The sequence below is a fragment of the Jaculus jaculus genome, chromosome 3, assembly GCF_020740685.1.
Source record: "Jaculus jaculus isolate mJacJac1 chromosome 3, mJacJac1.mat.Y.cur, whole genome shotgun sequence".
NCBI classification, from domain to species: Eukaryota; Metazoa; Chordata; class Mammalia; order Rodentia; family Dipodidae; genus Jaculus; species Jaculus jaculus.
The window spans coordinates 12,268,547-12,282,220 of NC_059104.1; the positions used below are offsets into that span (position 1 = coordinate 12,268,547).

The window sequence follows — 13,674 nt, forward strand, 5'->3', positions numbered from 1 at the left end:
GCGCCAGGGCTTCCAGCCTCTGCAAACGAACTTCAGACATGTGCGCCCCCTTGTGCATCTGACTAACGTGGGACCTGGGGAACCGAGCCTCGAACCGGGGTCCTTAGGCTTCACAGGCAAGCACTTAACCGCTAAGCCATCTCTCCAGCCCATAAGTTATTATTATAAACATTTGCATATCTCACTTAATTATTGAGCAAATGCATTTTTGTTATAAAAATATTGACAAGAGGCTGAGTGTAGTGGTACACACCCTTAATCCCAGCACTCGGGAGGCAGAGGTAGGAGGACAGCCCTGAGTTCAAGGTCAGTCTGGAACTGCAGAGTGAGTACCACTAGGCCAGTCTGGGCTAGAGTGAGACCCTGCCTTAAAAAAATATTTAAAAATATATATACATACACATATTTATGTAAATGTGACAATAAAATTAAGCAAAACAAAATGAAACCAAAAGTATCCGTCAGACAACCACCAGATAAGAAATTATTTTTAAATATCTATCTTTATTTAAGAGAGAGAGAGAGAGACATAGAGGGAGAGAAGTTAGAGAATGGGTACACCAGGGCTTCTTGCCACTGCAAACGAATTCTAGATGCATGTGACACTTTGTGCATCTTGCTTTATGTGGTTATTGGGCAATCAAACCCAGGCCAGTAGGCTTTGTAAGCAAGTGCCTTTAAACACTGAGCCATCTTCCAGCTCCATGTAGGAACTTTTTGTATCTGGCATGGTGGCTTGCTACTATAATCCCAGTGCATAGGAAGTTGAGGCAGGAGAATTGCAAGTTTAAGACCATCCTGGGATACATGGCAAGACTATGCATCAAAATCTTTAAGGAGAATTTAAATCATTTTTTAACCATTTTAAATTGTTGGGGTTTTTTTTAGTTTTTTGAGATAGGGTCTCACTCTAGCCCAGGCTGACCTGGAATTCACTATGGAGTCTCAGGGTGGCTTCAAACTCACAGCAATCCTCATACCTCTGCCTCCCGAGTGCTGGGATTAAAGGCACGCGCCACCACACCCAGCTTTAAACATTTTATGTATTTACTTATTTGAGAGAGAAACAGATAAAGAGGCTAAGAGAAAGAGAGGATGGGTGTGCCAGGGCAAATGAACTCCAGATGCATGTGCCACCTTGTGCATCAGGCTAACATGGGTCCTGGGGAATCGAACCTGGGTCCTTTGGCTTCTCAGGAAAATGCCTTACCCACTAAGCCATTTTCTCCAGCCAACAATTTAAATCTTTTCAAAAACAAGGAAGAGTGTCTGTGCCTGCCTTGTGTGCTACTTTACCAATTGGTAAGGTCTTAGAGAGATGAAGTCAGGCAGAAACTACAGTTAAGCAGGGAAAATAGTGATATATCCATGTGGAAAACTGTCTTTGTATGTTTTGGGCATACATAATTCAATATACCTGGTGGTATAAAGCAGAAAAGAATTCCGTAATTACATTTCAATTGGTCTGAAAACTTTCTGCTATAACTCTAGAACTATATATTTTGGGGCTGGGGAGATGGTTCACCAGTTAAAAACACTTGCTTGCCAAGCCTCAGGTTTGATTCCCCAGAACCCCATAAAGCCAGATACACAAAGTGTCTGGAGTTCATTTGCAGCAGCAAGATTCTCTGATGTGCTAATTCTCATATTCACTCTTTCCCTCTCTTTTAAATAAATAAAATAAAATAAAACTATATAACTGGTTTATCTTGGCCAGCTAATATTACATTTACTTGAAAGAAAGTGGTAGATAGAGAGAGAGAATGGGCATGCCAGGGCCTTTAACCTCTACAAACAAACTCCAGATGCATGTGCCAATTTGTGCATCTGGCCTATGGGGGTCCTGGGGAATTGAACCTGGGTCTTTTGGTTTTGCAGGCAAGCACCTTAACTGCTAAGCCATCTCTCCAGCCCGACTGTCTATCTTTTATTTTTATTTTTATTTTTGGTTTTTCAAGGAAGAGTCTCACTCTGGCCCAGGCTGACCTGGGACTAACAATGTAGTCTCAGGGTGGCCTCAAACTCACGGCAATCCTATCTCCTGAGTGCTGGGATTAAAGGTGTGTGCCACCACGCCCAGCCTGACTGTCTATCTTTTGATCTATATACACAATAACTACGTCTACTGAGTATCATGATTTAAAATATATTTTGGCTGAGTGCTCACAGAGAAAACATACACACACACACACACAGAGAGAGAGAGAGAGAGAGAGAGAGAGAGAGAGAGGGAGCCCATGAAAGGACTGGATCCAAAAAACATTATATATTAGCAGAAGATGACTACAGGAAAACCTTTCCAAATAATAATCAACGTCATTCCAAGAGCAGTAAATATCAGTCTGTTTCTTCTTCCCTTCTGAAAAGCAGCCCATGCGTTACCTTTTGGTTCGCAGCCACACCGTCTTCACAGTCCAGCACTGCACAGTCTACTTTTAGGGATGGAATCTTCTTTATTTTCTTTTCATCGTTGCCAGGTACATACAGCACTGCTCTCCGAGGGATGTACCTGTGACTGCACAAGGAGCTATATCCCGGCCTGGAGACCCCAGCTGCTAGGGGTGCCTTCCTGTGGGAGACGGGATGGAAGTGAGTCCCAAATGGAATTTCTATATTTTTAACTTCATGAAAAATTTCTTTATCTTACTTTACTAAATCTTTTAACTGATTTTCATTTATTATTTATTAAATAAATATTTTTTTATTATTTATTAAATAAATTTTTTTTTATTTATTTATCCTAAATCTGGCTCTTTCTCCCCTTCTCCCATCATACTAAGTTCAGTGTGCTGTGGAAAGGGGAGGAGATGGCCCACAGCTCCTTGGCTCACTACAGCTAGCTCCTACCTCCATCATGCCCACAGTCTATCCTGTGGAAACTGCTTCTGACTATAGATCCGGTAGAGGAAGAAGTCAGCTGTTACGATCATTCCCAGCCATAGAACTTGCAGGGTTCAGTGCAAGATAAAAATGTAGAGACCCTGTTAAAAATGTATAAGGAAGCTAGGCATGAATCAATGGGCGATAACGGTTTCTGAAAAACCGATGGCAGATGTATTTGACAAAGACTTGAAACAATTGTCTCTTTGGTTTGCTTTTGTTTTTGTGTTCTTCAATAGCATCTAGATATGGAGTCCAGATTGAGTATGGATTGGGAGAGATGCCTGTAATCCCAGGTTTTAGAAGATAAAGAGAGGACTTCAAGGCCAGCCTCGGCCACCTGAGTACCTATCCCTCCAAAACAATCACAAAGGGCTGGAAAGATTGCTCAGTGGTTACAATGCTTTCTGCACAAGCCCAAGTGCCTGAGCTGGGATCCCCAGAACCCACATCAAGCAGGGTGCTGTAGTGCCGTCGCCTTTCATCTCGACAGAAGCACCTACCTGGACAAGGATCACAGAGACAGGAGCACCTACCGCAAGCTCCCAGGCCAGACAGCATGGCCAAAAAAAAAAAAAAAAAAACACTCAAAAAACTGAAAGAGGCCTGGAGGGATGGCTTAGTGGTTAAGGTGCTTCCCTGAAAAGCCAAAGGACCCAGGTTCAATCCCCTGGGACCCACATGAGCCAGATGCCCAAGGGGCGCACACATCTGGAGCTCATTTACATTGGCTGGAGGCCCTGGTGTGCCATTTTCTTTCTCTCTTGCTCTCCCCTTCCCATTTTTCTGTCAAATAAATAAATAAATAAAATATTTCAAAGTTTTTTTTAAGGGGTTGGAGGGATTGCTTAGTGGTTAAGGCACTTGCCTGTGAAGCCAAAGGACCCAGGTTTGATTCCCAGAACCCATGTAAGCCAGATATACAAGGGGCACATGCGTCTGGAGTTCGTTTGCAGTGGCTGGAGGCCCTGGTGTGCCTATTCTGCCTATTCTCTTTCTCTCTCTCTCTCTCTGCTTGCAAATTAAATTTTTAAAAAATTAATTTTTTTTTTAAATTGAAAGACAAACTGGAGTATTCATGACCCCACATGACTACCTATAATCCCACAGAGGAGGCCCTTAGTGGAATGGGGGTGAGGGAGAGGGGACATAAGACTGTAACCTGATGGGACTATAGCCAACATGCAAGATGTTCACACAGTAAAGTTTTCAAATAAAAACACAAGACACCCTTTAACCTCTCCTGATCTCCCTCTCCATTGGACAGGCTGTTTTTGTTTCTCAAAAAGCAGAGAAAACCGTGGACAATAGTGTACTGACAAGACAAGACTAGAGAGCTGACTCCTGCCAGGAGATGTGCGTCCCCCACACATCAGCCAGGCCCAGGGGAACCACAGAGGAGCTGGCAAGGTGGGCGAGGGTGCCGCCTCCACGGCGAGCCTGACACCCCGGGCCAGGGTGACGCAGACGGACACCGAGGACGCTCAAAACGTACCAGAGCAGAAATGCAGAAGCTGCTGAGAGCTCGACAGGAAGAAGACTTAAAGCACACCAGCCCGGCTCAGGGAAGTTTGCGGAAGAGGGGCGCAAAGATTGCAAGAGCCACAGGGTGGGAAGGGATATCCAGAGACATAGCCCTCCCCAAAATGTTCTCATAGCTCATAACCCACAGCTCCTTGGTGAATACCAGCAATCCCACTAAGGAGGGCCCTCGGTGGAGTGGGGGCAGGAGGGAGGGAGATAATGGTACCAACACATGATGTGTCTATATAGAGTTTCTACTTAAAAAAAAAAAAAATATATATATATATATATGTATGTATATATATATATATACATATATATATAATTTATTTATTCATTTATTTGAGAGACGAAGAGGTAGAATAAGGGAGAGAAAATAAGCATGCCAGGGCCTCTAGCCACTGCATATGAACTCCAGATGCATGTGCCACCTTGGGACCCTGACTTACATAAGTCTTGGGAAATCAAACCAGAGTATTTTGGTGTTGAAGGCAACCACCTTAACCACTAAGCCACCTCTCCAGCCCCCAAAGGTTCTACTTAATAAATAAAATAGCTGGGTGTGGTGGTGCACACTATTAGTCCCAGCACCAGGGAGGCAGAGGTCGGAGGATGGCTGTTGAGTTTGAGGCCACCCTGAGACTACATAGTGAATTCCAGGTTGGCCTGGGCTAGAATGAGACCCTACCAGGAAAAACAAAATAAATTAATTAAATTAAATTAAAAAAATAAACTGGGCATAGTGAGGTGTCACTGAGGAGTTGTGAGATTATAATAGTGAATTATGGTCACACTGGGGCATCGAGTTCTCACAGAGAGGTACTACGTCATAGTGGTCCATTGTCATGCCAGAGTGGGCGTTGGTATTTCACATTATGCTATTGTGATGTCACACTAGCATACTGCGATGTCACCATTTGTTAGTATGATGTCAGAGTAGGCACTACGCTTTCATATGGGGGCATGGTGATTTCACGGCATGGCACTTTGTTGTCACAGATTGGATATTGTGATTTTACAGTGGGGCGTTGTGATTTCATAGTAGGATCTTGTGATGGCAAGTAAGACATTGTGATACTAACTCAGGCAAAAATGTTTCACTGTACTATTCTTTCTCAAATTTATAATTTCCAGGTTAACTGATGAAAATAAGTAAAAACTAAGTTCAACATTAAAAAAAAATTGACAGGTGGAGAGATGGCTCAGTGATTAAGGCACTTGCCTACTAAGCCTAACAACCTGAGTTTGATTCCCAAGGACCCACATAAAGCCAGATGCACAAAGAGGCACAAATGTCTGAAGTTCGTTTGCAATAGGAGTGCCCGTTCTCCCTCCCTCCCTCTCCCTCTCTCCCTCTGCTTTCAAATAAATGAATAAAAATATTTTTTTAAAAAATAAAAGAAACAGGGAGCTGGGCGCAGTGGCATAAGCTTTTAATCCCAGCACTTGAGACACAGAGGTAGGAGGATCACCATGAGTTTGACACCAGCCTGAGACCACATAGTGACTTCTAGGTCAGCCTGGGCTGAGAGAGACCTCCATCCGAAAATCATGGAAAATGCTAATAAAAATTTAAAAAATTTAAAAAGAGAGAGAGAGAGAATGGGCACGCCAGGGCCTCCAGCCACTGCAAACAAACTCCAGAAGCGTGCGCCCCCTTGAGCATCTGGCTAACGTGGGTCCTGGGGAATTGAGCCTCGAACCGGGGTCCTTAGGCTTCACAGGCAGGCGCTTAACCGCTAAGCCATCTCTCCAGCCCTACTTGCAAAATTTTTAAAACTTAATCAAGGGCTAGGGAGATGGCCCAGTGGTTAAGGCATTTGCCTGTAAAGTCTTAATGACCTGGGTTCAATTCCTCAGTACCCATGTAAAGCCAGATGCACAAGGTGGCATATACATATGGAGTTCATTTGCAGTGGCTGAAGGCCCTGGTGCACCCATTCTCTCTCCATCTACCTCTCTTGTCTCTCTCTCTCTCACTCACTCAAATAAATAAATAAAAATTAAAAACTGTATTTTCAAAAAAGAAAAAAAAATAAAAATAAATAAATAAATGAAAGAAAAAAAAGAGAGGGAGAAACAGAAAGAAAGAAAAGAGGGAAGGAGAAAGAGAAAGACAAGTGAAAAAAGGAAGGAAGGAAAGGAGGGAGGGAGGAATGAAAGAAGGAAGGAAGGAAAAATGTGAATTACAACAAGATGGCGCTTGCCTGAGAATCCTAAGGATCCAGGTTCAATTCCCCAGTACCCACATAAGCCAGATGCACAAGGTGGTGCATGCATCTGGAGTCTGTTTGCAGTGGCTGGAGGTCCTGCACCCATTCTCCCCCCCCACACACACACACACTGTCTCTCTTCTCTCTCTCTCTGCTTGCAAATAAGTAAATAAATTTTAAAAAGTTAAAATTAGATCACTGCCTCACCCAACAATCTCATTTCTGAGATGACCGCAAAAAGAACATAAAACTGCTCTCTTGTGGAGATATTTGTGCTACCATGTTTACGCAGTATTATCCACAAAGCCAAGATATGGAAATGTCCTAAGTGTCAATTGGGAGACGAACAGATAAAGAAAATATAAAAGGGGAGCCGGGCATGGTAGCGCACATCTTTAATCACAGCCTTTGGGAAGCAGAGGTAGGTGGATCACCATGAGTTCAAGGCCACCCTGAGACTAATTCCACGTCAGCCTGGACTAGCGTGAAACCCTACCTTGTAAAATAACAACAACAACAAAAAAAAGTGAGATTAGGGGCTGGAGAGATGGCTTAGCGGTTAAGCGCTTGCCTGTGAAGCCTAAGGACCCCGGTTCGAGGCTTGGTTCCCCAGGTCCCACGTTAGCCAGATGCACAAGGGGGCGCACGCGTCTGGAGTTCGTTTGCAGAGGCTGGAAGCCCTGGCGCGCCCATTCTCTCTCTCTCCCTCTATCTATCTTTCTCTCTGTGCCTGTCGCTCTCAAATAAATAAAAAATAAATTTAAAAAAAAAAGTGAGATTAAAAATAGACAGATTGAATAGAATATTACTCAGACTTCACCAAGAAGAAAACAGGCCATTTATAATAATAATGGATGAACCTACAAGTATTATGCTACGTTAACCAGACAGACACACATACAGCCACATAATCTCCTTCTGGAATCAGAAATGTCCATCTCAGCCAGGCATGGTGGTGTAGAGGCAGGAAGGAGGTTGGCCTGAGTTCCAGGCCACCCTGAGACTACATAGTAAGTTCCAGGTCAGCCTGGACTAGAGCAAGACCTAACCTCAAAAAAAAAAAAAAAAAAAAGAATGATTCATCTCATGGAACCAAGTAGGTTGACTATGGAGCAGGACTGATGGAAGCAGAGGCAGGGGAAATGCTGGTCCACGTGTTCAGGCTGGAAGTCATCAAATGAGTAAGTCGTGGGGACCTAATACACAACACAGGGATCACACTTCGCAATAATGTGTTGTACACTTAGAATTTTCTAAGAGAGACCTTAATTATTCTCACCAAATAGCTGCACAAAATGTAACTATGTAAGGTAGTGGAGATGTCAATTAGCTTGATTATTCAGAGCCTCATGTATATTTATAGCAAAACATTGTGGTATGCATCTTGAACATGTATGGTTTTGTACACTATACTTCAGTACAGTTGGAAAATGTTTTAAAGAGATTTAACAAAATCAGGCATGGTGGTACATGCCTTTAACCCCAGCACTTGGGAGGCAGAGGTAGAAGGATCACTGTGAGCTCCAGGCCACCCTGAGACTACATAGTGAATTTCAAGTCAGCCTGGGCTAGTGTGACCCTTCCTCAAAACACAAACAAACAAACAAACCCAATGAGAAATGCCTAGAAGGAAATACATAGAGATTTTACTGGGGATGCCTTTGAACTACAGAATTTGGAGTTGTTTTTATGACTCTGCATACCTTTTCCTTCCATTTTAAACATTTATCAGAAAGAACATTACTCCTTTCTCATTCATCTTGCTGAAGACAAGCCAATAAAAACATCTGAGGCGCCAGGCGTGGTGGCGCACGCCTTTAATCCCAGCACTTGGGAGGCAGAGGCAGGAGGATCACTGTGAGTTCCAGGCCACCCTGAGATTCCATAGTGAATTCCAGGTCAGCCTGGGCTAGAGTGAGACCCTACCTCGAAAAACAAAAAAAACAATACAAAAAAAAAAAAAAAAAAAAAGCTTTGGGCTCAATGGCTCATGACTCAAGCTGAAGTACCAGAGTTCAATTCCCAGTACCCACATACAAATCACAAGCTGCAATGGGCTCCTGTAATCCTAGCACGCTGTACTGACTGCAAGATGGAAGGAGAGATAGATGAATTTCTCACCAAGAACCAAACTGAGCATCAGCAGAGGAGAACTCAGAGAGGGGGAAGAGCATTTCAAAACTTTCAAATGACAGCAGCATTATATGGGGGAAAAACCACTGGTGGTGGACCAATTAATTTTGTATGGTTCAACCCAAGGTTCTGACTGATAGTCAAAAAGAAAGTTGTGGGGGGGGGCTGGAGAGATGGCTTAGCGGTTAAGCGCTTGCCTGTGAAGCCTAAGGACCCCGGTTCGAGGCTCGGTTCCCCAGGTCCCACGTTAGCCAGATGCACAAGGGGGCGCACGCGTCTGGAGTTCGTTTGCAGAGGCTGGAGGCCCTGGCGCGCCCATTCTCTCTCTCTCCCTCTATCTGTCTTTCTCTCTGTGTCTGTCGCTCTCAAATAAATAAATAAATAATAATAATAAAAAAGAAAGTTGGGGGGGGACCGGAGAAATGGTTCAGTGTCTGAGGTGTTTGCCTGCAAAGCTTAACGACCCGAGTTTGATTCTGCAGTGCCCACATAAAGCCAGATGCACAACGCGGCGCGTGCATCTGGAGTTTTGTTTGCAGCGGCTGGAGGCCCTGGTGTGCCCATTCTCTCTGTATTTCTCTTTTCTCTTTATCTCTCTCTGTTTGCAAATAAATTTTTGGTTTTTTGGCTTATTTTTCTCTAGGCAGGGTCTCACTGTGTAGCTCAGGCTGACCTGGAATTCACTACATAGTCTCAGGGTAGCCTTGAACTCACACCTCCGCCTCCCAAGTGCTGCGGGGATTAAAGGTGTGTACCACCACACCCTACTTACTGAAAAAAAAATTTTTTTTGAAAGACAGCGAGAAGCCAGTGTCAATTGCCACCCATGTATGCAACCAGTCGACACAATTCAGTGACTAGGAAATTCCGTGCCCGGTACCTTAAAGTATGCAACTGGTGTTAACATAGTTAACTTATCAGTCAGTTGTCATTACTATAACATAAAGGGGCCGGTGTGTTCTCTCCCTTGCAGAACTAACTCAGGGGTCCAGCAAAAGTTCCTCAATCTCTCATATTACCCAAGGACCTCCCACTAGGATCCACCTCCTAAGGGCCTGTCACGTTGCAATGCCACTTCCCTTCACCTTTCAGTGGGTGGAAGAGCCAAGAGGTGCCACCTGCTCCTGGAGACAGATCAGCCACACCATCCCTTTGACAGGTCGCCTGTCTGGGACTCACCCTCTACTGCTGTTTGCAATGGCCCCAGGCTGCAAGGTTCAGAAGAACTAAGACCTACCCAGAAGGTCCATGGAGGACCACTCAGAAGATTGGCTGTGAAACAGGGCCAGAAAGGTTCAATGATGGCATACAGTGAGCTTAAGGGGAAAAAGATTAAAGGCAGGAAATATTTAGAATCAAAGGGAAAAAAGATGTGAGAAGCATTTGGACTTCAGGTTCCATTGGGGACACTGAGGTCTGGAGGGGCTAACACGAACCCTGGCATAGTAAGTCCCAATTTCAAAGAAGGATAGAGGCTTCCCCAAGCCTCCCTCCCGTCTTCTGACTGCCCAGTCCTCTCCATCTCCATGCCCGGCTGTTCCAAAATTTGTTCCTTACTTGAGTTGTGTTCAGCATTGAACCTGCTTATGAAAACAACTGCAACTGGTGACAAGATCAAACTTAGTTTATTTTATCTTACATAGTTGGAGTGAGGGCCTCTTCTTAGTCAACATGCAAATGTATTCAAACAGTATGCAAAGCAAGGGCTTAACATGAGTTGAAAACAAGCTGGTAGCCTTATGGTGAGTTCTCTCTTCAGAGAGACCCTTTTCTAGATATGACATATCAGGGGAGAGGCCTCTCCTGGCCCTGTTTTAGTTGTCTGCCTTTGCTCTGTCACCTGATGCTATTAATTACCTACTTCTATAACTAGAGAGATATTATGTGCCTTGTGCCAGAAAGGCTCTGATCCTGGCACTCAAATGAGCAACCTCCTGGGAAGCTGTTAAAAATTATCAAATCTGGGCTGGAGGGATGGCTTAGCGGTTAAGGCATTTGCCTGCAAAGCCAAAGGACCAAGGTTCAATTCCCCAGGACCCACGTTAGCCAGATGCACAAGGGGGCGCATGTATCTGGAGTTTGTTAGCAGTGGCTGGAAGCCCAGGTGCGCCCATTCTCATTCATTCCCTCTCTCTCTCTCTCTCTCTCCCTCTTTCTCTGTCAAATAAATAAATATAAAATATTTTAAAAATTATCAAATCCTGGGGCTGGGGAGATGGCTTGGTGATTAAAGATACTTGCTTACAAGGCCTGATGGCCTGGGTTCCATTCCCCAGTACCCATGTAAAGCCAGATGAACAAAGTGGCACATGTGTCTGGAGTTTGTAGTGGCAAGAGGCCCTGGCACACCCATTTCTCTTTCTCTCTCTCTCTTTAATTAAAAATAACTTTTTAGAGGATTATACTAAGTGAGGTAACCCAGGCCCAGAAAGCCAAGCGCCACATGTTCTCCCTCATATGTGGATCCTAGCTACAGATGATTGGGCTTCTGCGTGAGAAGGAAAATACTTAGTAGCAGAGGCCAGTAAGTTAAAAAGGAGATATAAAGGGAAGAGAAAGGAAGGGAAGAGGGTACTTAATAGGTTGGTATTGTATATATGTAAATACAATGATTGAGATGGGGAGGTAATATGATGGAGAATGGAATTTCAAAGGAGAAAGTGTGGGGGAGGGAGGGTATTACCATGGGATATTTTTTTATAATCATGGAAAATGTTAATAAAAATTAAATTAAATAAATAACTTTTTAGGGCTAGAGGGATGACCTAGCTTTAAGGTGCTTGCCTACAAAGCCAAAGGGCCTAGGTTCAATTGCCCAGGACCCACATAAGCCAGAAGCACAAGGTGGCACCTGCATCTGGAGCTCATTTGCAGCATCTGGAGGCACCTCTTAGAAAAAATAAATTTCTACTTTGGATGTTACACAGATTCACTATGGCCCTTTTAGGTCTTTTAAAAGAGATTTTCACTCTCAGAATTGATAAAGGTTGAAAATTAAAGTTTTGGACAGAAAAGTCTGCACACATTCATGGAGATTCTTGCAAGGAATTCCTCCATACGGGGTGCATCCTCAGTCCTACCAGGGGTTTAAAGGAGTGTAACTGGGCTCTGCCACTGCCTCCTCATTGGCTATCCTCCAGGACAAGTTGAGCTCTGACCTGTCTGGTGATGGTAATAGGTACAGGAGAATCCATAGTGCTGAGAGAAAATAAGGGCCCATTTACATGCATCCTTCCCACCTTACAAATGACAGCAAAATTCACTTACTCATTTCCACTGCGCTTAGACTATTAATAACCAGGTATCTATGCCAGCATCTATAATTGAGACCTACTTATGTTCATTCTCACTCCTTTAAGTTCCCAGGTGCCCCGAGAGATTCCTTCCCCATTCTGAAGAACTGTTTTGGTTACTATGGCAACGCAGTGCCTGCAGAAGGGGGAGCTTTCCATGGACAGGAGACCTGAAGAACAGCTATTAATCCTTCCACCAGCAGCCGAGAACCTTCGTGAGACTAGCATAAGCTGCACAAGACTTACATGTACCCAGGTTCAGGAAAGTCATAAAGACATTTCCAGATCAAACTCCTGCAGGAGCAATTAGGGCACCCTTCATGTGTCAGAAGGAAGACACTGCCTTGCATCCAAAGCAGGCACACAGTGGGGTGAGGTTCACGGTGAGGGTCCTGGCTCCCGGATGTGGGTGCCAAAACCACAGGCCTGCCTTGTAGTCACTGTGAGACTCCGTGCACAAAGTTGGGGCTGCCCAACTGGCCCACAATTGCCCCTCTCTTTGTCACAGAGGCCCGTGGGGAGAGAGGGTTGTCTGCAGGATAAGGGGCAAGGCAACAGGAGGAAGCAGCCGTGTTCTATGTAGCCCAGGCTAGCCTCAAACTCACTGTGTAGCCCAAACTGGCCTTGACCTCAGGAAGAACCTCCCACCATGGCCTCTAGTGTGCTGTGATGATGGGCATGGACCACCATGCCCAGTTTTGGCACCAGCGGGGTGGTGCCACTCCAACACCAAACACTGCCTCCTCAGGCCACCCAGGCACCACAGTGCAAAGCTAGTTCCTACAAGTGGCCTCAAGGCCAGCAGGTTTGATTCACACAAAGTGGAAAAACACATAAATACTACGTTAAAAGATCAAATTGGGGCTGGAGAGATGGCTCAGCCGTTAAGGCACTTGCCTGCCAAGCCTAACGACCTGGGTTTGATTCCCCAGTACCCACCTAAAGCCAGATGCACAAAGTGACACATGCATCTGGAATTCGTTTGCAGTGTCTGGAGGCCCTGGAGCACCCATTCTCTCTCTCTCTCTCTGTATCTGTCTCTCTTCCCTCTGCCTCTTTGTGCTTGCAAATAAATTTTAAAAATGTATTAAAAGGGTAAAGTTGCCCAAAGTTACCTACTATGCTGAGTGGAAGAAGCAAGACACAAAAGGATAAAGTCTGTAATATATCCTACCTATATGTGATCCCTAAGGGAGACAAACACATGCAGATAGAAAGTTGAGGGGACCCAGGTGTATGGCACATGCCTTTAATATCAACATTCAGGAGGCTGAGGCAGGAAGATCATGAGTTCAAGGCCAGCCTGAGCTACATATCAAGACCACTAAAAAAAAAGTCTAGATGGGTGTGTTGGCACACGCCTTTAATCCCAGCACTCAGGAGGCAGAGGTAGGAGGATCGCTGTGAGTTCAAGGCCACCCTGAGGCTCCATAGTGAATTCCAGATCAGCCTGGGCTAGAGTGAGACCCTACCTCGAAAAACCAAAAAGAAAAAGAAAAAATCTAGGGTTGGAGAGATGGCTTAGTGGTCAAAGGTGCTTGCTTGCTAGGTCTGACAGCGCCAGTTTGATTTCCCAGTATACACGTAAAGCCAGATACACAAAATGGCACATATATCTAGAGTTCCTTTGA

General features: G+C 44.6%; 1 protein-coding gene across 3 annotated transcripts in view; it reads right to left on the reverse strand.

The window, feature by feature from the left end:
• Positions 1–13,674, reverse strand: part of Clybl (citramalyl-CoA lyase) — a 297,384-nt gene that overhangs the window by 115,593 nt on the left and 168,117 nt on the right. For all 3 annotated transcript variants that reach the window (XM_045145803.1, XM_045145802.1, XM_045145804.1), the window contains exon 2: positions 2,383–2,569. In XM_045145803.1, the coding sequence (XP_045001738.1) occupies positions 2,383–2,569 (187 nt within the window). The remainder of the gene's footprint in view (positions 1–2,382; positions 2,570–13,674) is intronic.